This window comes from Platalea leucorodia, assembly GCF_965183815.1.
Source record: "Platalea leucorodia genome assembly, chromosome: 2".
Classification (NCBI taxonomy): domain Eukaryota; kingdom Metazoa; phylum Chordata; class Aves; order Pelecaniformes; family Threskiornithidae; genus Platalea; species Platalea leucorodia.
In genome coordinates, this window is record NC_138824.1 from 94,849,011 (window position 1) to 94,871,824 (window position 22,814).

The following is a 22,814-nucleotide window of genomic DNA, read 5'->3' on the forward strand; positions in this document are numbered from 1 at the left end:
AATACCACGTAGGGGGATGTGCCAACGTTGCGCAGTCTGACGGGTTGTAAGGTGCAGGTTTCCCACCGGTTGGTTCCCACATCCTATTGATGAGTTTCTGCTGCCTGACAGCAAGGGCTTTCCCTGGCCAGAAACCATGCCGCGAACAAGCTGGAGGCTGGTCTTATGTGCTCTGCACAGAGCTCAGCTCCCAGGTCCTGACAGCAGCATCATGAAATAGAAAAATGGACAAATCCAGAGAGTCCTCTTCTGTGGAAACATGATTTTAGTAATTTCTCTTCTTTTCCTTTTGGGCTGTTCCTCTTCCATGGAGCAGTTGGAAACAAACAATTTTGCTTTGTAAATGTTCCCTGCAAGAGCTGCTTTCCACACACACACAGAGAAAGCACATTTCATCTTGGTGAAAATCCAGAAGGGAAAATTAAATGTGCTCTTTGCTAATGAACTGTAATTTTTTCTTTTCCCACTCAGCTCCTGCACTTGGCAATCAATGCTTTGGGCTCCAGTTGCAATTCCTGCTCTGCTCTTTATTTGTAGTGCTTGGCTTCCCAGTTTCTGTTCTCTGTTTCTTGCTCTCTTTGGATTTTTTTTTTAGACTCATCTTACATAGCAGAGCCAGAATAACCCGGGACACAGAGGAGGAGCAGGGAGAAAAAGTTTCCCAAGTGAGAGGGAAGGGAAGCTTTAGCAGAAGAGTGGTGCTGGCCGCTTGCCCAGAGGAGGTCAGCGGTGTCTCCGAGCTGCCTCCGAGCTGCCCGTCTCCTCTTCCAGGGGTCCTAGGAAATGTGATGTGCCCCAGCCTATAACCTTGAACAGATCAGGCAGAGGTGTGAGTTTGCACTGCCGGTGACCTTATCAAGCACAAGACAATGTAAGACGGACCTCCTTTGCGGTCTCTATCTTCACGCTGTCATTCTTTCTCTACGAAATATAACTGTGAGCTCCACTGCTACTCACGGTGCAAAAAGACAGCTTCCACTCAAGAGGGGGTTGAAAATGAAGCAAAAGACATAGCTACCACTTGTGCTGGGATTTGGACTTCCACGGCCAGACCATTCACTTGAAAACTCCTTGGATTATAGCCTGAGCACCATCATTTTCATCAAAATGTTGGTTAAATCCAGGATGCCCAGCCAAATTACAAAAGGCAGAGCCTAGCATTTGGTGGGGACACTACTGTCAGCAGAGACCAGCTGCAGACAGCTGTGCTGAAGCATGGCTGGCCACCCATCTGATGCACAGCAGCACGGCACAGCAGGGCTCAAGGCTGAAATAAAGGCTGCCATCTTCTGGCTATATAATAGCAGTATTTTATCACCTCACAAACAAAAATGTGGCAAAAGCTTAATGCTTTGATTTGCAGAAAGGTCTCAGTGGGTATTTCTGCGCTGGTCCTGTTGGGTACCCAAAATATCAAAATCAGGAATGGAAGCACACGAAAGGAAAGGGATGCAAGTCCCCAGCTTCAAGCCCCGGTTCTCACCCATCTCCCAGCTCCGATACGCCACACTGGAGGAAGCGGAGAAAGGCAGGCTCCAGCCCTGCAGCCTCTGCTTCCCAGCGCTAGCCAGTCCCTGGCAGAAATCAGGGCAATGAAACAGCTGCTGCACCACCCCTCTGCTGGCACTACAAGACTTCCTCTGGCATAAGTCTTTTCTTAAGTCTTAAGACTTAAACTTCAGTCTTTTCTGCGGCTTGGCAGCATGAAGGAGCCAGGAGAAAACTGTGAGCGCAGATCCTAAATGCACCTGGACACTCCCCTCCTCTGAGAAGAGGGTTTCTTTGGGGGCAGTTTGCTTAATGGATGTAGATGGAGGTGTTGGCTCAAATATGTAACCTCTGAAAAAGCACTCTGGCCAAACTCCAGCTCATGAAGAAATGATTGAGAAATAACATAGTTTCTAATTCAGTTTAATATTCTCGTTCCACTTTGGGGTGAACTGGCAAGTGGAGGCTGGAGTACCATCTCCCCTTGATTTTGATTAAGTGCAAGCATGCATTTCAATTGTTTAAGATAATGACTGCACAGCCCAATGGGACATCTCACTGCCTCAGACCTGGAATAGAAGTTTCCACATCTGAAATTATAATGTAATTTCTGCTAAATGCAACACTGCTGTGCAAAGTGTTTTCTTACAACTTGGAGCATATGCAAATTGGGAATGAACAGCTTGAGAGCCGACAAGGATGCCTCAGTGCATTATTAATACGCTTCCTTTTCTCCCCTCCTTCCCACCCAAGCATCAGAGCCTATTTGAGTGCAGTGTTGAATCCTATTAGATGGCGGTGCAGGAGCGAACCGAGCCATTTGACAAACTCGATCAGCCAAGGGCTGGTGTTTCTGCTGGGTACCGCCTCCTCGAGCGCTTCTTCAACAAGTCTCTGCTGCAGCTGGGAAATGGCACTTGAGGAGATCCCCCCAAATTTACTACTGGCATTCAATGACTTTATACCTTTGAGTAGGTGAGGCTGGTCTGTATTTGCTCAGGCCCATTCTGCTGTAGGTTGGATGAACGGATCGCTTGGATTTGGATGAGGCTTTTTCCCCCCTTGAAGCTGCAGAGGGAGGGAGTCTGCAGAACCTGTAGATACCAGAGTAAACGGAGCTGGATGGATATTGATTATTTCATTAGGGCTGTTTTTCTAAGGAGTGATTGTAAAAATTCCTAACAGAAAATTCCCTATGCACATAGCAAAAAACAGCCCTGGGTGAAAGCTAATAACCCTTTACTTCTAAATTAGAAAAGGTACCTCTCACATTCTGTCAAAACACAGAGTGAGGCTGTCTTTGACCCACAATAGACATTAAAAACGCAAACCAACTTTGTTTGCCTCTTTCAGCAAGGCCAGGAAGAATGGCAAACTGAGATGAGCTAGCATGGCACCGAGTAAAGACCCAGTGGACAAAACCCTTAATGTGTGTTTCACAGCTTATCACAGCTATTTAAAATTCATTTTTGAGCTTTTTCTAGCCTAGCTTCAGAATAGCTTATTGCTACAGACTATACAAATCACACAAACTAAAATCAATTTACAAACACTCTTAGGTGGATTTTTTTTTTGCAGCTTAACTTGGCACTCAGCTGCCAACTGAAAGCTTTTCTAGCAAACACCACCAATATTCTAACTTCCTAGAATATCATGCCTTTGCTTTTCCTTCTAGTGACCAACAAAACCATTGTATAGCCTGCCTGCATAAAGGACAGCTACATACTACATGTGCAGCTACCTATTAACGTGCAATTTATTAACTTGCAATTTATTACCTTGCATCGTGCTAGATTCACAGGGCCTACATTATCCCTGTTTGCATTTTTCCAAAGCTAAATATCCCAAGGAAGCATTTAAGCCCCTAATTGCTATCAGCAGTTGGCGGGAGGTAGAAGCTGCCTAGTTCGGTATGCAAAGCGCGCCTGTGCCACCTGTGCAGGACTGGTTTAGGACACACGGCCTCTGGAAGAGCTACCGCCTTTTGGAGCAGCAGCTGGAGGCTGGACAAGGTGCCCTCAGGTGCCTGAAAGGCACACGGCAACTGTGTTTCAGCTCCTGGATTGCTCTCTGGGTGGGTAAATATCATGTGCTCTTTGAACACATCTAACCTTGTAATTAATGTCTTTGCACAACAAGTGAAACAGGTGCATTGGATACGAGTTAATCCCATGTATTTGAAACACATAACCGAGATACTGAAGTTAGAAACTCCATCAATTTAGGTACCCTCCTACACGGAGAGCGAGAGAGAAGGACGTGTCCATAGGAGTCCTCCAGTCCCGCGTGAGCTGAACCAGCGGGCGAGGAGCCCCTCTCTCCCCGCTCACGGCACAGAGCAGGACCAGCCAGACAAGAACTCTGCCTCAGCAGCCCCGTTGACGGAAGCACCTCAAGGTGGCAAAATCTTGGGCCTTAATGCATTGCTCTAAATTAAACAGAAAGCCTCCCCTTGTTTCCAGTAGATACCAAACTCTATCTTGGTTCTGTACAATCTGAGGCCAGTTTTGCCTTTCATTCTTGGATGCTTTTTTCCTGAGGCAACTCTACAGGCCCCAGGGGAATTTATCCTGCCTTGAGCCAGAAGGCAAAACTCATCAGTCCCTCAGACATTTCCAGATTTGCTTCAGATGAGTAGATTGGTACAATTATACAAGGTGAGAGGAAAAAACAATCCTCAGTTCTCACACTAGAAGTGAGTTTTATATGATTTAGTGAAATAATTTGCGAACATATCCTATCCTCTCCTAAACAATGAGTGGGATTTCTAATTGGTTTCTCAGGAAATCATATTAGTATCTTCTATAATGTTATACCAAATGCATTTCTCCTGTATTAATCTGTCCAAATTAATTTTCTGTACACTGGACTGGTGGAAATAATGAAGTGCCCCCTGGCTGACATAGTCTCTTTGACATGCACACTGAAAGCTTTGCAAATAAATAAATAAACAAACAAACCCGTTTCAGTACCTCCTCTGGGATGCCACAGGATATGTCTGAACAAAGGGTTAAAGACGTAGTTCAAATCTGACCCACGGCAGCAACGTTTAAGAGCCATAACCATTTCTGAGCTGCTTTGAGGGCCTGTGAAATGCATTGCTGGTTCCGATACATTTCTTAGGGGACAGATGCTCTATAGAGCACGCAGAGGATTAGTTGAGGATATTTGCTTTCATCTTATTTGTGCTCCTTTATAACTTGTAAGTAATACTGAAAGTTGAGCCTAAACAAAGAGCACTGCATGCTTTTGATGCGGTTTTCACATGGATGGTTACACTTTTTCCAGTATTCATAGACTACGCGTTTTTGTGAAACATAGGTCCCTTCCCAAGGCCGAATTTGTTCTTCAGTTACGTTATCTCTCTGGTATTCACACTGAGCTGCTGGATGAAATTAAGCCAGTGATTTTTGTCTCTCTTTTCTTCCAGGTTTCAGGGTTTTTATGTTTACACAACACAGTATTTGGTACAAGGTCTGTTTCTTCCCATGTTTGGTCACGGCCGCATACCACCTGCCCTTGACTCACGAGCAGCTATAAAACGTGCCCCTGCCCATATGTGTTCTGGTAAACGAGGTGCTGTGAGAGAGGTGCGTTCATGATGGGGACACTCCAAATCCACCTACAGCAATAAAAACTAATTCTTAAGTGTAAGACAGTTGGCCATCTATATGTTAGGAAGAATTTTTGCCAGATGTGGTTCTATTTTTCTGGTGTTTGTTTTTTGGGAGGTTTGGGGTTTTTTTGGGCTTTTTTGGGGTTGGTTTGGGTTTTTTTATCCTTCTTCTTTACAGAGCTTTCTTTACTGAGAAAAGCTGAAGATACCTCGCTGGCTTCAGTATGAAATGCAAAATGTTTTGTTACTGAGTAATGCTCACCATCACAACCAAGTGAAAAGGGGCTTCCACAAAAGAAAAGCCTCAAACAGTAAATGTGACATGACAATATTTATTGATTCTAATTATGGTTAAAAAAAGTTCACAGCTGTCAGATAAAAATATCTGCAGAGCCTATTGAAAAGGGAACTTAAGAAGGAAACCAAGGGAGACAGTCACCACAGAGGCACTTGAGAAAATGCTACAGTTATAAAAGGCACAAATTCATCACACACACAGCATATATATTCCTGCAAAGTGAAGTCACTCTTTTTTTCCAAAACACAGAGGCAGGCATCACTGAACACTGACCTGTACATGACCACAGGAGACACGCTATAAGCGGCAGTCTATGACAACGCCTAAACGATTTGACTGTAGATACTTTGAAAGCAAGACTGCTTTGGCCATCTCGTTTTTATCTCTGTTGAAGAACAGATTGTAAGATCAAGGTGATCTTAAGGTGGTGGAGATGGCAGAGGGAATGTTAGTCCATTTAAACACAGGTCAGGTTTATTTGTGAGCATTTGTAATCTGCGATTTAAGTGGGTTCGCTTCTTGCCTGAGAGCAGTGGCAGATCTGTTGTCATTTAATCCTGGCTCCCTTTTGCGTCCAAGTACTTTTGGGGGTCATACAATTCCTTCTTCCTCAAAAATATTTTTCTTTCATAGAATCATAGAACTCATGTCTCAAAAAAAAAACAAACAAACAAACAAACAAAAAAAAAACCAACCAAAACTTAAAATTTCTGCACTTCTGTAAAGTCTACCTCAGCAAAACAATAGCCCCAGCGAGGAAGATTATTTTAATAGAAGTCCCTAGCTTCTCCTCCAGGCCCTGGGTTCCAGTGATGGACAATGCTCAGACATATACTTAATTGTGATTAATGTCTTTGTTGTATTGACAGCAGATGTGCTATTTGGAATCAAGATCTGCACTGAGGAAAAAAATGCACTAGTTAAAGGAAAGACAAGGGGCTGCCTCAGATTGCTCACGTCCTTCTTATTCTCGAGTAGTTTATACAATTAGCTTTCAAGTACTTCGGTTAACACAGATTTTCATGCCATGACCCGACATCCTTTGCAATACACAGTTGCTATCAGAGCAGTGTACAAGCGAGTAAACCTCTTTTTTTTTTTTTTTTTTTGCAAACTCTTAAGAGCCTTACAAAATATGCATGATAACACAAATCAGTTCATAAGAGACAAATACAATTATTTCCATGGTTGTTCCTATAATACATTTTATGAAGCTGGTAAACTGCTGGAACTTTCATGATAGCAGATTTCTCATCAAGCATGTTAATAAATTAAGAATATAGCATGACTGGTTACCCATTAAACCAGACTTCATTCCTCTCTTTGAAGGGTTAGCATGAAGGAATTTTAAAAATGTAAGCCAGTGCTAACAGTTCCCTCTACCCATGGGGAAGCAACTTGATTCTCTACCTACATTTGCCAATTTTCTCATCACACTGGCATCCACATACACAAAGTGCCACATATTCCTTTTATGTGGAAGATGTCGAGAAAACAGCAGCAAATCCTTTTTCATCCCATAGTGGTGCTAAGCTCCACAGTGTAATCGTAGCAAGACACAGCCGTAAAGACAAAGAGAGCATTCCTAATGCCTTGGCAGTCCGGAAGGAAGAAGACAAGAGACTTTTGAGTGCTAATACAGATATTGCAATTCAGACCTCCCAGCTCCATCAGATTTGGCTAGAAATCTCAGGGGATCCAAATTTAATTTGAGATTTCAAGTCACACCTACTTTTAGTTGTGGCAGAATAACATGAGAAATGCTTTGTGGGTTGGTTTTTTTTTTCCATTTTAGTTTCACTTTGAAACTAAGAGTAAGTAAGGCTTATATACACTTTTTTTTTTTTTTTTAAATTGACCAATCTCATGAAAAGCTTTGGTTATGATTCAGTTCAGTTCTAACTATACCTAACTACTGTTTTTCCTTGGATTTTCTGCCCGTGGCACACAACATTTCCTTGTTAGACTGGGAAAAACCTCTGCCACATTCAGGAGCAAAGAAGAGAGATACAAATTTTGGATGTGTATAAAACCAATTTATCCTCATTAGTCTCATGGATCTGCTCCCCTTTAGAGACCTGCAGAGTATTTCTAGGGCAGAAGCAGGACTTGAATTCCAAATGGTTTTGGCAGAGAAATCATCTGCAAAAGCAGCAGTTCTTTATATGTGAAGTATAACATCGTCTAGCACTGACAAATATTGGGCCAAGACTTTAAAAATGTCTTCGCAAATTTAGGTTCCTATATTTATTTCTGGCCTGAGAATTGTCTGAGTTGCAAAAGCTCTGAACTTACACAGTTCCCATTCAGCTTTCAGTTCCTAATTCATTTAGTCAGTAAATCACACAGAGAGAAGCCACGTAGAAGCACTCTGTGCTAGGCAAATGTCCCAGCCAATTAGTGCTCTATGTGATACAATGAGAAAGGCCATATGTACACTGCTGCACTGTTCTTCTGACTTAAAAGATCTTTATGTCTGAAAAGTTCCCCTATGCATTTTAAAAGGCTGTTATGAGGATATTCATTTGTGATAAAATCCAAGCTGCTGCTACAAGAAGATTTTTAACTGGCACATCAAGTTAAAAAGAATGAAACCTAAGGGCCAGAAACCGATGCGCTGCTCACAAATATTACAGCTTTACAAGTAGTTCAGTGGATTGCCATGGGACTATTTGGAGAACGAAGTACTACTCTGCGCAAGCAAGATCAGATGCCAGCCCAAAAAGTCTGCCTGAGACTGGTGATACAACTCGTCTATCGTCTGCTCACACAAGTTGATGAATATATTATTGTACTTCCCTCCATGGCTTTTTACTGCAAGGTAACTTTTTACATATAAATCGGCACTGGTTGAAGGGAGAAGTGCAGCAAACAGGCTCAGAAAAATTCCAGACATCTCAAACTTCATGTGCACCAAATCTTGTTCTCAGTTATAGGTGTGTCTTCCTGCTTTGTGTTGTGCAGACGTAAAACAGCAGAAACACCTAGAACAACGTACCGTCGTGTTGACAGGCAGACCGCTAAGGATTTGGTGGTTGTGGTTTTTGGGTTCTTTTTCTTTTCTTCTTTTTTTTCTTTTTTTATTTTACATTGTTTCAAAGGTACCAAGCTAGGGAGGGCAGAAGCACTTGCATGTGACTATCCTATCCATGGTTCTCTTTGATCTCTCTATCATTTAGATCCTTGATTAGTTACCAAAAGTGCACAGTCAGTACAACACAGCACAGCAGGCAGAAGTGGAAGTGCTAATCCCATCAATATGGTTGTTAGGAGAGACTGAAGCTCTGAATCAGCTAAGCTGTGTTCAGCATGAAGCAAGTGTTGAGGGGCAGTTAAGTTGGGGGTTTTTGTTGGTTTGTTTTACTTTTTTAATGCTAATGCTACATTTTCAAGCCCATTGTGCCCTACCAGGCAAGAGACAGCCTCAAGGTGTTCTATGTATAAATTTAAGTAGATGAAAGAAAGGAAGGAGATAAGAAAAAAATACGTAAAAGAGTTTTTTATGGACGGCTTTACAACTTCCTGGGGTAGGCAGAGGTTAATTCGTTCTCTTGCTGTCTTGCAGCAACTTAGGGAGCTAAAAGAGGACCTTGGAGGCAAAGAGATGTCAGATGGGGTGAAAAAGTTTCAAAAGGCTTTGTCTGTACATTAGCACAAGGTTCCCCGGTCACACACAGGTCCAACAGCCTGATCTGCCATACTGCTGTACACAACAGCTATAGTCTGGAGCCTGCCAGTTTTCTAGGCAGAAGAGATCTGATCCCGCACAGGGACGGACTTGACTGGGACACATGAGTTCTGCCATTCCAGGCAGTGTGAACACAGCTGGGGAGCCTGAAATTCAACCACATTGCCAAAGGCAGTAAAAACATTGTCCTTTAACTCACTGTAGGAAATGCCAACAACCTACGGCCACACTTGCATAGTTCGGATGGATACATTTAGCCTGACTTGTCCCTTAGGTGCTGCCTGGGCTCTGGACATCTGAGTGAAAAATAAGAACACTAAAAAGATCCTTACCAGCAATTTGCAGGAACTAGTTAATTATTCTTTAAGCTATGGATTTCTTTTCTCAGTCTACCGCACAGGACGGCAGAAATCCTTTGTTTACAACTAGAGATGGAAGTGCCTGTGCAGACTTGGGAGTTCAGGGTCTGGTTCAGACGTAAGTGTAAAAACAACTGGAAATCTCACCAGAACAGGCTTTATAGAGGTATTTTGTCACTTCTGTTCTGAGATCTGGATAAAAACCTCAAGGTGATAACGCTTGGCAGGGTATCCTAGAAATTCAACAACCAAAGGGTTACTGCTAGAAGTAGGCCTGGATTCAAGGAGTTCTGTTTCAATACGGATCCCCTTCGATTATCCCTCCCCTCCAGCCTCTTCTCTCTACTGTTTTCTCCTCTTCCCCAGTCTTGATCTGATTTTGGTAGCAAGGAAGCACATGCCAAAAAAAAAACTCAAAAAAAAAAGAAAAGAAAACTGCTCAAGTGTGAGACTTTGCATTGGCACCTTTTTCAGTTTTGAACTAGAAGTCCCTTTTTGTAGGCAAATAGCCCAGCCGCAGCCACAGAGGTGAAGAAAGTGGAAAATCCAATCAGCTTTAGCAGTCCTGGCACAGATGGCAAGTTCCTCTCCCAGAAGGTTGTAGTGATGGGCAAAGCTGGAACATCCTGTGGGAAAAGCATCCATTATCAACACAACATCTCCACTGTGAGTGGCAGGATGTAAATCAAGAGATTCTTGCGGGAGAAACAGAACTGGGTTGAAGCAGTTCATGTTATCAAAAAGTACAGCGTATCAAAATTTTCTGCTCAGTTAAAGGGATGAAGAAGAGACACATAGAAAGGATTCACAGCCCAGTTAAAAAGTGGAGTTCTTTCTGATCCCGCGTTACAGAGCTGTCAGATGGGTGCCCTCTCTGAGTTTCTATCGTGTTCCTGTTTAGGGAAGGGCAGTTTTAGTGAGTAAGGGAAAGTTTATTGTGGCTTTGATTTAGTGAACTTAAAAACAGCCAACAAAATTTTATCGCATCAGCAAGACTGGGGAAAAAAATAATCCATTTAACCTACAGAAAGACTTACAATTGATTCAGGTTCTGGCTTCCAAATTTCACTGTCTGGGATTTTCCTCATAGCAAACAGTATCTGAAAATAAATAACATTCTCTAGTAAGTACCATTCATTCTTTGAAAGGGAAAAGGAGCTGCCTTCAATTTTTGTTTTAAAATGGCATGATGAAGATAACAATTGAGCACATAAATTGCTGTATATTCAAATTTTAAAAGAAAACTCAACGTTTGTACAACTTATTTCTGGGGAGGCCTGATATTAAATAAGACACTCCTCCTAGAGGAAAATAGAAACAGTAACAGAAAAACCTCTCTATGCTTAGTCCATGCGAGATATCGGGACTTGACTAGTCCCATGGGAACAAGGTAATATGAATATAACTAAGAGTTAAGTATACACTCATGGCAAAGTGAGGCATGCATAAACCAGCTACTGCAAGGGCGAGCTATATAGCCAGGAGTAGCTTGCTTTGCAAATTTTACCATGATGTAGGAAGAGGAACAGAATCCTGTGAGTGATGACGGACCACCACTTTCAGACACAGAAAAGCAAGCCTAAAAAGAAAACCTTCACAATGGAAAAGTAACCATTCAAAGTATCAAAGATACCAGACATCAGCAGGATACCAAAGATTATCTGAAATGATAGTCATGAAAGACAGCAAGATTAACAACTTCTACAGTACAATAAAACAGAGGTGGTGATATTAATATTTTTCCTATTCCAGGCACTTGTACATTTAAGAATTGCCATCTTTTACAATAGGCTTTTGTTCTAGACAAGATTCATGGACCCCATCGACTTTTCAATACAAGAGAGCGAGAAACACCCTTGCACTAGATTTTTAACATATTTTCCTTTCACAAGTAAATGAGGAAAGGAAAACATAAAAATTTTTACCAGGCAACTCACTTGCCAACTTCTCTGCTGAGGCCTACGGAGGTTCTGCTGTAATGTCTTTACATTAGAGAGGTCATGAAGCACTACCTCTGGAGGTTTTCAGGAACAGGTTAGGTATATCCTTCACAAATGGGACAGTTTAGGGAAAATTGATCCCTGTCTTCTGGGGCAGGGGTATGGGCTAGACGAACTCTCCAGATCCCTTCCAGGCCAACTTCTGTTCCATGACTGTAGTTTTGAGCCACAAGGTTCCCTTCACCTCATGAAACAAAGACAAAATTTCTTTTGCTGCTCCACAAACTGTAATATTCCTGAAAATACTTGAGGAATTGGCATTTTCTCAGAAGCAAAATATTTAAGTCCTTGTTTAATGACTTTATGTAAGGCTGTCTCGATGGTCTATCACTGTGTCAATGGTATTGTTGGAAACAGTTGAGGAAGGGACTAGCTTGGTGTGCAGAGCTGCAGAAGTGAGCTGTTCCTAGTCAGGCTAATGGCCATGATCTCTCAGTGCGATGACTAACAAAGTGCCCATTTGGGAGAAAAAATGACTAGGTGAGAATTTGGGATTTCTGTTAAAGAAGAAAAGATTTAATTCCTGGAAACAGAGAAGAGTTTGATGAAATAGCCAGAGACCTTCCTAAGCATTCCAAATCTAAGTGCAAAACCTTCGTCCCTTTTGAAGTCTATCCCCTTTGCAGGGATTTGCACCAAGATTTCAGAACACTTGAAGCTGTCAACACTCAGTTCCTGTTTCACCTCCAAACAGAAAATCTTTCATTTTCCATAGGATATTTGACAGTGCCCCCTGTTTTGGGCTTGTGTCTGTACCTCTCTGGCTGCTCTTTCTCCAGCCTGTACAGCCCCCTCCATGTATCCGCTCCACTCTGTGGCTGTCTCTGTGCCAGCAAAATAGATCCTGCCAACAGGCTGCCGAATAATCCTGGAAGGGGACAAACAGTAAGTCACATCAGCCCTATCAGGAAAGATAACTGAAATCCCTGGGTTAATATTAGAATAGAAGTGTTTTAAATAACAGCAAGCACTTAAAGATAGTAACTTTGGGTGAGTTGAGCTGGAGGGGGAGTCTGCATTGCATTTCATTTCTTACAGTAAATGCACCAGTGTTCATATTTTCTAAATGTTTACACTGCTCGTAGGTGTAGAGGACAATTAGTTTGAGATGAGACTTATTCTATCTCATTATTTTAGCCAGTGTCATAAATACCTAGGCATTACTAGCACAGTGCAGCATTCTGAAGTACATCCCCATGATATCTAAAGTAACAAGCAAATAAAAAAATAAAAAAGGATTTGCAATAATTATCATTAAAATTACTTTAAATACTAAGGCCTCCATAGGCTCTTCATTACAACTGCTTTATTGCTCTAAGTTCTGTTTAAATTGTGAAAACTTTAACTTCAAAAGTAGGGCTATGCCACCACATTAAAAACTATGTATCTGAATCCAATCACTGGTGTGACCAGCAAGCCTTTTTCTTCTCGGTAAATCTTATTTTCATGCACAAGCTTATGTCAGAAAGGACTGTATACAATGGCACACTGATTACTATATTAAGCCTTGACTGCTAAAAGGAAAGGAACAGTCCAAAGAAATCACTCATTACTGTCAGTGTTGGCAGGAATCAACTCTCTGCCAGTATTTACAAAAAAACAGCTAAAGATGTGCCAGAAATGGTAACACCAATTCCAAATACCCAATGCCAGTTTTGTAAACATTGTGAAAACTTCCCAACTCCCTTCCAAGAATCTGGTCAGCTGTATTCACCGAATAACAGAAGTGAATAAAAACCCCTAATGATACTGTACTCATCCATCATAAAGCCCAGCTGAGACAAGTCGAAGGTTATAATATCTGTTTAAAATATTCCCCAGTGATCTTAAAGGTATAAAGTGAACAGTGACAGAGGATTTATGACCCTTTCTGAGGATATTTATTAACTTGCTCTTATCTTACTACTCCGAAGCCCACTATAAATAGACACTGTACCTTCCATACTGAGTCATTATGCCTGGTGGGAAGTAAGCTGTGTAGCAGCCCCCAGAATACTGCTCTTCACACCAGTTCTTCTCTTCATAATGCACTGGCTGTAAAACAGAGATTAATTCACTCAAGGAAAGGACAAAGTCCCGAGGAAGCTGATAAAAGAACTGAGGAGACAGCAGAGAAGAATAGCTTATGATTTGTTGCATGTCAACATCTGACAAGACAAGCACATTTAACAAGTCTCTTAATGCAGCATGGATCCAACACAATAAGCCTTAATTTTAGACACTGCTAGCTATTTTTAGAAAAAAAACCCTAGCTAATCCGGCCACTGTAGAACCTAATCCTCTTAACCTGTCAATGTAAATTTATGCTTTGAGCACAAATTTATGCTTTGAGCCACGTACAGCAAAATTAACCTCTGGTGTACACAGGTCTACTACTTGTAATATGTACATTGCATACAAATATATACCGTTAAAAATGCAAAGTATGGCACTTGCATGGTTCTGCGTACAATATTGTTGAGTTTAAAATGATGTAATCTCGAGACTGCTGTCTACAACTTTTTAACTCACGTAAAATTGCCCTTAAAGAATAAAGGGTGTTGATCACTTAAACTAAGTGTGAGATCACACAAATCCTATCAGTTATTTACCATTACAGGGAAGAGATGGCAAGGGAAAGGCAAAAAGAAAAACATGTGCAGCAATGGATCTTAGCAACTAGTAAGAGAGAAGAAACATTATGCTCAACATAGACTGAGAGGAAAAGGCAAGCCTGTCACATCTGAAAACAGTTGAGATGTATAGCGGTAAGCACTGTGAATGCCACCCATGAAGCTGGACAAGAACATATGTGCCTTTTAACTGTTTCATAAGCTCATTCTTATCCTCACTGTCAAACACAACCAAGACTTGCCATAATCTTCTCTCCACTCCTCTACAGAGGGCAGCAAGCGCTTCGGTGGCAGGTACCTTTTCCAAAACGCTACGCAGCACTGCGCTGGAGCACTGCTGCATTCCGGTTTCATTCTGCCCTTCCCCAGCTCAACAAGTTGACAAGAGACACCGTGGTTTAGATTTTGTGCTTACATGTAAAGCTTCCTCTGATCCCAGAACTTTTGCGTAGAGCTCACACAGCCTCGTCTTCCTGCAAGAGAAAAGCAACAGAAGACTTCTGTGTAAGGAAAAAGAAAACAAACCATCTCTCATATGTCCTAATTTCAAGAGAACCAGTATTAGTATTTGCTTGAACTTGAGGTTACAGCTGTTTGGGATCTATCCTAATTGCTCAGACTCTGGATCACTAGAAATAACTCACTCAAACTCCTCTGCTGCATAAGTGCCGGTTTTACCAGCAGATATGCAAGCTGTTCCCTTAAGATACCTCTAGCAGCCCAAATTCATCTATTATCCAAAGGTTCTCTAGGCTGTCAGGAAAAGAAAGTAGTAAGGTGTTGCACTTTTAAATTGTCTTGGCACATAGTATAACTTCTGGTTTGTTCCTACAAAGATGCAGGTATTGATAGCCTGAGGCTCTCCGGGAATCAGTACTTTATTTCCCTATCTATAAAATTTCCTCCCGTTTTAGTTTATGAGTCTATAAATCCCTGAATATACTTCATTCTGTAGCAAACCCCAAGTGCAATTAAGTTTGTTCCTATAAGCTTTTGGGTCTTACTGTTTACTGTTAGCCGCACTGCACCAATTCCCAAACACAAGATCAAGATGAAATAGTAGTTAACGATTATGAAAAATTGTTATAAACACAACACTGGAAAGATGTTTACTTCTGGAAGCAAACCTTGTGCTCCACAGAAAGCCATGCTGGGCACAGAAATACAACAGTTCCAGCTGTGTAACTGTATGGGCTACACTTGCAGCTATATAAGCACATGAGGAAACCGTATCTATACTGCTGTATGAAGCAACCCAGCGATACAGGAGCCCAGCTATACCCATGAGCAGCTGAACTCAAAGAACGCTACAGAAAGGCGATGGGGAGAAAAAAAAACAGGAAGACCTGAAGGGCCTTGAAGAAGGTGTCCTCCTGTGCAGGTTGGGGCTTGAGCAGGAAAGTGAAGGCTGCTACCGTCCAGGAAGAGCCATGGCTCTAGGGTGATTTTGCTGCTGGCAGATGTCAAGCCCAGCAGCAGCAGAGGGGAAGGAAGCAGCCCCTTCCTTGTGCCCCAGGGCGGAGGACAAGGGTCAGCCTGCTCCAGAAGCAGAAATGCATGGTGACACAGTGACTGGCCAGGAGGGCTCAGAGAGCTGCGGGACCTATATATGAACATCCCTCTGCAGTCAAGGGGTGACATGAATCCAGCAACAGCCATAACAAAAGGGATCATTTCCTCCATCTCTCCGTCTCTCCCTAAGTGAAGTGACCACTGTGCCCTGCAGACCACCAGCACCCACCCAGTGTCTGAACAGAGTAAAGCCATTTTAACAGCACGATCCAGCAAAGCCTCTGCTGAGGTCTGCCCACCACCTCTCACAAATGTCCGCTGGCTCCTGCTTTCAGGGCAGGTCAGTAACACCACAGGGCTCCACAGGAAAGTGAGTTATCACCTTGGGACCCATCTGCTTCTGCTCTTCCCAGCACCATGACAGGGATGAGAAGGACCCCTCTACATCTGCCTGTGCTCTGCCCCTTTTCCACACGACTTGCACTTGACACTTCAGGGAGCCTGGAAATGGCATACCAGAGGCTGGTAGGGATTCTCAGGAATGGCCAACTGCAGGACTCCAAGAAGGTGCAAGTTCAATGCTGTTTGCTAACTACATTGCAAATACAGATAAAAGTTAGTTTAAGATAGCTGTGCAAAAGAAAATATTAAGCTTCAGATCAAGGGCGTCTTCAGACTCAAGAAATTTCGATCTTGGAATGAATTATTCATCAATAATAAGGTATTATTTGACAGGAAAAAAACCCACAGAAATGCAGTTTCTAAAGGATTGAATTGTACCAACAGTAACCTATCACTGAGGACATTCCCCCTAATAAGAACAATCCTTCCAGATGCACTGGCTTCTCTGCAACATCTGCACTTTTTGTCCTATAACAGTTTAAATAAATACTTTTTATGGATTTATGGCTAATGCTAGCACGGAACATATGGAATATGCAGTGAGTAAAATCCTTATTTTCTGGCTTTGAACTCAGCTGTGAAATTGCCACCAGCACTAAATAAGAGGAATGTTATGCCTGGAGCTACCTAGGTAGAGTCTTGTTGAGAGTTACACTGTGCCCGGTGTGGAAGAAGTGCACATGCAGACGCTCAGCTCTTCTCCCTGGTCTGCTATTCCACAGCTGTGTGTGATGCCATCACCTTTTTTGCACAGCTGTGAAAGGTAGGGCACAATCTAACCACTGTAATTACTCATTGGCACCTGGCCTGGGAAGACCAGCTGGAAGGCAGAAGTGAGTTTTACTCCCTTCAGTCTGGCTTCGGCTGTAAAATGGCTTCCATACCCTCCCACAACCGCTGTTCCCAGCCATGATGTAGGACAGCTGCCATGGACTCTACATCCTACTCTTCATACCCAAGGATTACCAAAAACCTTACTCTGTCATCAACACAATAAAGGGAGAGCCCAGCTTGTGTTGATAGGCGAGCACAGCATCTCAGCAAGATGCATCCTCTGTAGGGTGCCACAAGAAGTCTGTCCTGAGAAGAGATCCCTCCCTGCAAACACCATAGCCCCCATGTAAAGGACACAAAGTGGTTGCACCCTGAGCATACACTGGGACAAGGCCCAGGTTTGTGCTTTGCCTTCTCCTGGACCCCAGTTTCCACTGGAAGGAGACTTGTGCTCATGTGCAGCAGAGGAGCTGCAATGCAGCCCAGCAGGTTCCTGCCTTGGCTGAGTGTGACCAAGACTTTAGAAACCATAGGCACCCCTGCCCAAGGGTATCTCTATCATATACCAACCCAATCATATTTCATAACCATTCTTTACCAAAGCAAAGTCCTTCCTAGTCTAAGGTTTATTCCTCAAAATAAAAAAAGTTCAAAATCCCTTGTTTAAACCTTGGCCATAGGCAGCGGCAGAGTCAGATAATTGTGCTAATGCTTTTAACACCCAGGGAAAAGCAACCTTTCCTTCATGGTGCTTTGCAAACAGCCAGGACAGCCCTTCATTTCACAGAAAGAGAAGCTGTTCTCAAATACTGCAAATGCTCAGTTGTATCTAGTGTATTGACACACAGCATAAGACACCATTTGGTGTTTATGATGGCTTAAAATGCTAGGCACACTGGATTTCAGAATACCTACACTACTTTTATCGTCAGTCACCTGCTGGGGGTCTATCTCAAAGCCTGAATGCTGAGGAAAAGGCTGCCTTATCCATTCCCGCCAAAACTAAAAGTGCTCTGTGGTACCAGGCTGTCATTTGAAAAGACTGGGACATTAACAGCCCCATTTAGACCCATTATCCACAGACTACTAGACTACCCGCAAAGCTAATCTGGGATGACTACATCTTCTTTAGTTAGACTAGCTGTTACTGTAAAAATGTTTACTTGGACACAGTGCTCCTTTAAAAACAAATGTATTTTCTCCATGCCAAAATAAGGCTCTCCTCACGTCCACACTCTCTACTTGGTAGCTTTAATTTGATCAGATACTGTGAATCAGTGTGATGGAAAAAACTCATTACTTTGTTATTTCTATTTTAGTAATAAACAAAAGAGCACTACTGTATGAAGAGATTTGTTTCAACAAGACAGTAAAAAAGACCTTAATCTGTGCCTGAAGGGCATTTTTTCCCACAACTGAGGGTAGAGAGCTGGAGGCAGCTTTTTGACCCCTTCATGATGTGGAGGTCTCGTTCATGGCAGCTACAGCAGCCCCAAGGTTACCCTAAGTTACAGACACTGAAAGGACCCTCCAGGGTGATTAGAAAAAAAATCAAGCACAGGGGCCAAACCTGTGCTTTCAGAGAGCTCAGCGCACTTGCAAGAAGCCAGAGGGGTAGCAGTGCAGAGGGATGAGGCTGGCCCTGGATGCCTTCCAGCGAGGGCAGCAGAATATCCACAGTACTTTCATGGTCAGCACCTTAGAGCAGTTCTTTTGCCAGAGTCACATAAGCAGAGCAGCCCTGCTGGAAAATGAGAACCAGGACTTGAGAGTGTCCAAAGGGCAGGGGCTAGCTACCACATCTGCTGCCTGTTTGTGGGAATTATGTGGGGTCTTCATTCAAAAACAAATAAGTGATCTTCTTTCTTAAAGTGACATGTCCTCCTACTGTTGCAAAGTTACAGACAACTTCCTTCAAATCAGGGCATTTTTTTCCTGCTCTGGTCATTTATAACAAAAGTTTGACTCAGATTCCATGCAGATCTCCAATACTTACCTTTCTTCTTTTGTGAGACCTGTCAGTCTTCTACACTTCCGAGCAAGAATAAAGCTGTAAAAAAAGGAAGACCACAAACAATTTACTTCCATCATGTTACTACATTTCCTGCATTATTTAAAATGCCAATACCTTATGATGAAATGCTTGTGATTCATAGCGTTAGCTTTTGGGTCTCTATCCAAAATACCCATTTCACCTCTCTGCATAACGTTATATGCTATGCCTGCTGCTTGCAGGACTCTCTGTGGAAGGAACCACTCTGAGATTCAGGTTAGAATATTTGTATGAGCTGTTTCCCAATGACCTTAATTTTATACACCAGTGCATGCAGGCATATAACAACAAGACGTGAAGCCTGGGATTGAGCTGGAAGTTATTGTTAAATAAACTTCCTAAGAGTGATCATACTCTCTGGCTGTTTAAAAACAAAACAAAACAAAACAAAACAAAAAAACACAACAGAATAAAACAAAATATAATTCTAGAAAACAAATTTACAAATTTTCATTTAAAGAACTGGAAGATTTGGGAGAGGCAAAATATTTGGAGAAAACTTTACATTTCTGCAATCACTCCCTTTTTTCTTCTCCTTCCTTTCCTCATCTCAAATTTTGTATTTTGCCACACAAAAAGGCAAAAGATAACAGTGAGAAAAAGAGAAGAAAAATAGAATTTGATTTTTTAAAATTAGCAATTAAATCGTAGGGAGAATTTTTCTGAAAGTAAAGTTCATGGAACATAATCACCACACACTGAGAAACTCAACTCTTTGACTATTTTAAAGTATTTCCCTTGAAAAGTAGCAGGTTTTCTGTTTCAATTGTTGCCTCTAAGGCAAAATAAAAAGGCATTAACTAGACACCTTCTTTGTCTCTTACCCTATTATGGCAGGAAAGCTGCCATCAGGCTTAGTATCGTCAAGTGTTAAACCAATTGGAGCATCTTCATCTTCAATGATCATGGTACCACAATACCCTGGTAAGCACAAAGTGGAAAAGAAGTTAGGATCCATGTATCCAAACGCAGGAACAACCTTCCAAGAAGTTGTGAAATACTCATAACTTGACTGGAAAAAGCCCTGAACAACCTGATCTAAATTCATCCTGCTTTGAGCAAGGCACTGGACTAGATGACATCCAGATGTCCCTCCCAATCTCTGTCATTCTCTGATTCTATGATTCTAATGTAGAGAGATATGAAAACGAAGGAAAGAAGAACAAAAAAATCAAGTAAAGTGACCCTCATCAATTGACAAAGATTAGCGCACAGCTCCCTAGCAGTGTAGTGTTCCTTTGGCTCAGAGAAGTGCTAGATCATCTCTAGAAGAGAAAATTCAGATCTGAGATGTGCTGACAATTAACAATACTTTTCAAGCATCTTTAAAACAGAAAGTCAATAAAGGAATCTCCTATCGTTGAATTCATGACAGAAAAATAAATTATTCCACAACCTGGTTAGCAAGGAAATTATTAATTGCACAGAAACAGATTACTCTCAGATACTGAAGATGTTCAAGTGCCTCCAGCACAATTGTTTCCGTATATGACATTTATGTCACACATAGAAGGAGACATTTGTACACTGTTTTGAAAACACAACTGTTCTTGAAAGAAGAGTTTGAAGAAAATAAATTCTCCTTAAAAGAAAAACAACAGTGTTAGCAAAGCACAGTATGCAAACTATGGGTTCTACCAGGAAATGGGAGTCACTTCTTGTCAATCCATCCCAAACCAAATAGCCAGAATAAGCCAGGATCCAGAACTCTTAAAATCATTCACAGAGATGAAGGGTGGATGACATTTGTAGACAAACACAGATGCGGACTCTTTATAACCAGTGAAGAGAAATGGGTGCTATTACATTGCAGATTGTCTTAGATTCAGTAAGTTCTAAAAGAGATCTGAGGAATCACGATGGAAGTATTCAGCGTGTAAAGGGAGTGCAGGATAGCCAGCCCAGCTGGGGACGTCTCTGTGAAGACACCTTAAATTAATCCTGCCCAGTGCATCCATAAGGCAGAGTTTTCGCAGGCTGATAACTAATGGGATGAAACCTCTCCCCATCACATATCAGTTGTACCTTTAGATTACTGTACAAGTGGGAGAGATTTATCTCATACCCGGGTGCCACTGAAGGAAAAGGAGAGGACAACAAAGAACCACCAAGGCAATAAGCAACAGACTTGAGTTCTCCCTTCATGCCTACTTCCTCTTTTTTGTTCTCCCATCCACCCTCTCTTCCCAACTGATCTCTCAAGTATCTCAAACAGGGAAAGGCAAAAATGGCATAAAAGTGTACAAAGTCTCCTTCTAAGGTCCAGCATCCTCTAAACACAAAGTCTGCTCAGTTACCATGTACTTTCTTCCCTCTCTCTGTAACTACTATTCCCTTCAATTAAAATGTAATACCCTTCTTTCTCCAGAAAGTTTCCTTATAGTACACAATGCACTTGATGACTGTGCCCATGGGGATTCGGTTGATGAGCTGGTTTCTCATTGGTGGCAAAGGTGGGTTGAAATGAATCTTCAAACCAAGAGCTGGGGGAATGGCACTGATCACATATTTGCCCTGGAAAAGAAATTATACATAAGCCAAATACATTCTTCACTACTTCATCCTACGTATATTGCTCTAATGATCTTGGCAGACATCTGGGGAGGCTGCAGGGTGTATCTTCTGAAGGAATTTTGGCATTTAGCATAAGAATTGCAAAACCCTCACAAAATCCTAGTGGTTAAACAACAAACAAGCATTATATAAACAGCCATCTGTTCCAATGATGGGCAGCTGCTCTTTCCCCAGTGCTTGAAAAAAAGCCAGTGGAAAGATTTTCAGTGTTACAAGAGTCCATCGGTCTCCCTTCCATCTGGATTCCTCTGTTACAACTTGGAAGCAAGGCCTGAAATGTTTTTCACAGAAAGTTTATTACTAAGCTACATTTTTGTATTCACCTTACAACTATCCTTTCACTCAGAAAGTAACTGAATACTAAGAAGAGATGCTAGTGAAGGAAGAGTTTGAATATATACTTTGCTTTCCAGGCATCACTTTAAAGCTCTATCATTGCTATTACTCAGGGACAATGAGAAAGTGTGACTTTCTGTCATAGTCACTTTAACCTCTGCTACAGTTTTGTACAGGAGTTTTGAGAAGTCAGAAAGGAAAACCTAAAGGTTTTCTAGCCATCCCAGCACAAACAGTTGCTTAAATGTTTCATTACCTCATATAATTCATGATCTAAGGTTTCCACTATGACACTTTCACCCGACTGGTCAATGCGGATAACTGGCTTCCTCAGCTTCACCCGGCCTCCCAGGCGCTCCATTATTTTCTCACTGATCTGGCCAGAGCCCCCAACAAACTTCCTCTCCTGAAACACAGAAAACAAGAACGTGGCAAAGCAGAATCAGCAGACCAATGCATGCGAAGCATGTATCACAACAAACGTTTTGCTTGGCATTCAAAACAAAGCCCGTTCTTCCGTTGTTATCAAACCTTTTTAGGGAATTTCAGCAGTCTCACTTGGAAAACGTATTCATGTTCCTTTCTCTTTCAGTGAACCTCTCAAACACTCCCAGTATTTTACCACCAGCCAAAATTAGAAGTATCAGTAACCTCATGAGAAAATGCCTTCTCATGTGGTCTCCAAATGGATTCCACAGACCTGTGTGAATCAGCAAGACTTCTAAAAAGCGCTTAAACTTTTAAACCTTTCTGAGCTCACTCTTATCCCTGCAGAGGTCTGTGCATCAGAAGTAGGAACCCTGATCTTCATAAATAACAAGATATAAAGAAGTGACGTAGCTCACACCAAAAATGTATCCTGCAGCATGTAATCTAACCTAACTCAAACTCAAAACATCTCTAACATAACACAGAATTCAAATAATATTTTATGCAATGTACATACAGTTAAATTATCTATAATTATTGGTTATCTATGCATATTTATGCATTTTAACAAGTTGTAATGTATTCTTTGTATTATTAGTTATTTATGATTAAATAATATGCATTGCTAAAATAGAATTATTTCTAATATAATTAGTAAAATTTGCATTTCTCA

The 22,814-nt window shown here is 41.8% G+C and overlaps 1 protein-coding gene across 1 annotated transcript in view; it reads right to left on the bottom strand.

Annotated features, from left to right (window-relative positions):
- Positions 1-5,463: 5,463 nt before the first annotated feature.
- LOC309586812 (amine oxidase [flavin-containing] B-like) overlaps positions 5,464-22,814 on the bottom strand; it is a 60,234-nt gene continuing 42,883 nt past the window's right edge. Inside the window, exons 7-15 of the mRNA XM_082304341.1 lie at positions 21,969-22,118; positions 21,157-21,316; positions 19,627-19,723; positions 18,746-18,799; positions 14,477-14,534; positions 13,386-13,483; positions 12,206-12,317; positions 10,487-10,549; positions 5,464-10,075 (exon numbers count right to left, since the gene is read on the bottom strand). Coding sequence (XP_082160467.1) covers positions 9,920-10,075; positions 10,487-10,549; positions 12,206-12,317; positions 13,386-13,483; positions 14,477-14,534; positions 18,746-18,799; positions 19,627-19,723; positions 21,157-21,316; positions 21,969-22,118 — 948 coding nt within the window. The 3' untranslated portion in view covers positions 5,464-9,919. The remainder of the gene's footprint in view (positions 10,076-10,486; positions 10,550-12,205; positions 12,318-13,385; positions 13,484-14,476; positions 14,535-18,745; positions 18,800-19,626; positions 19,724-21,156; positions 21,317-21,968; positions 22,119-22,814) is intronic.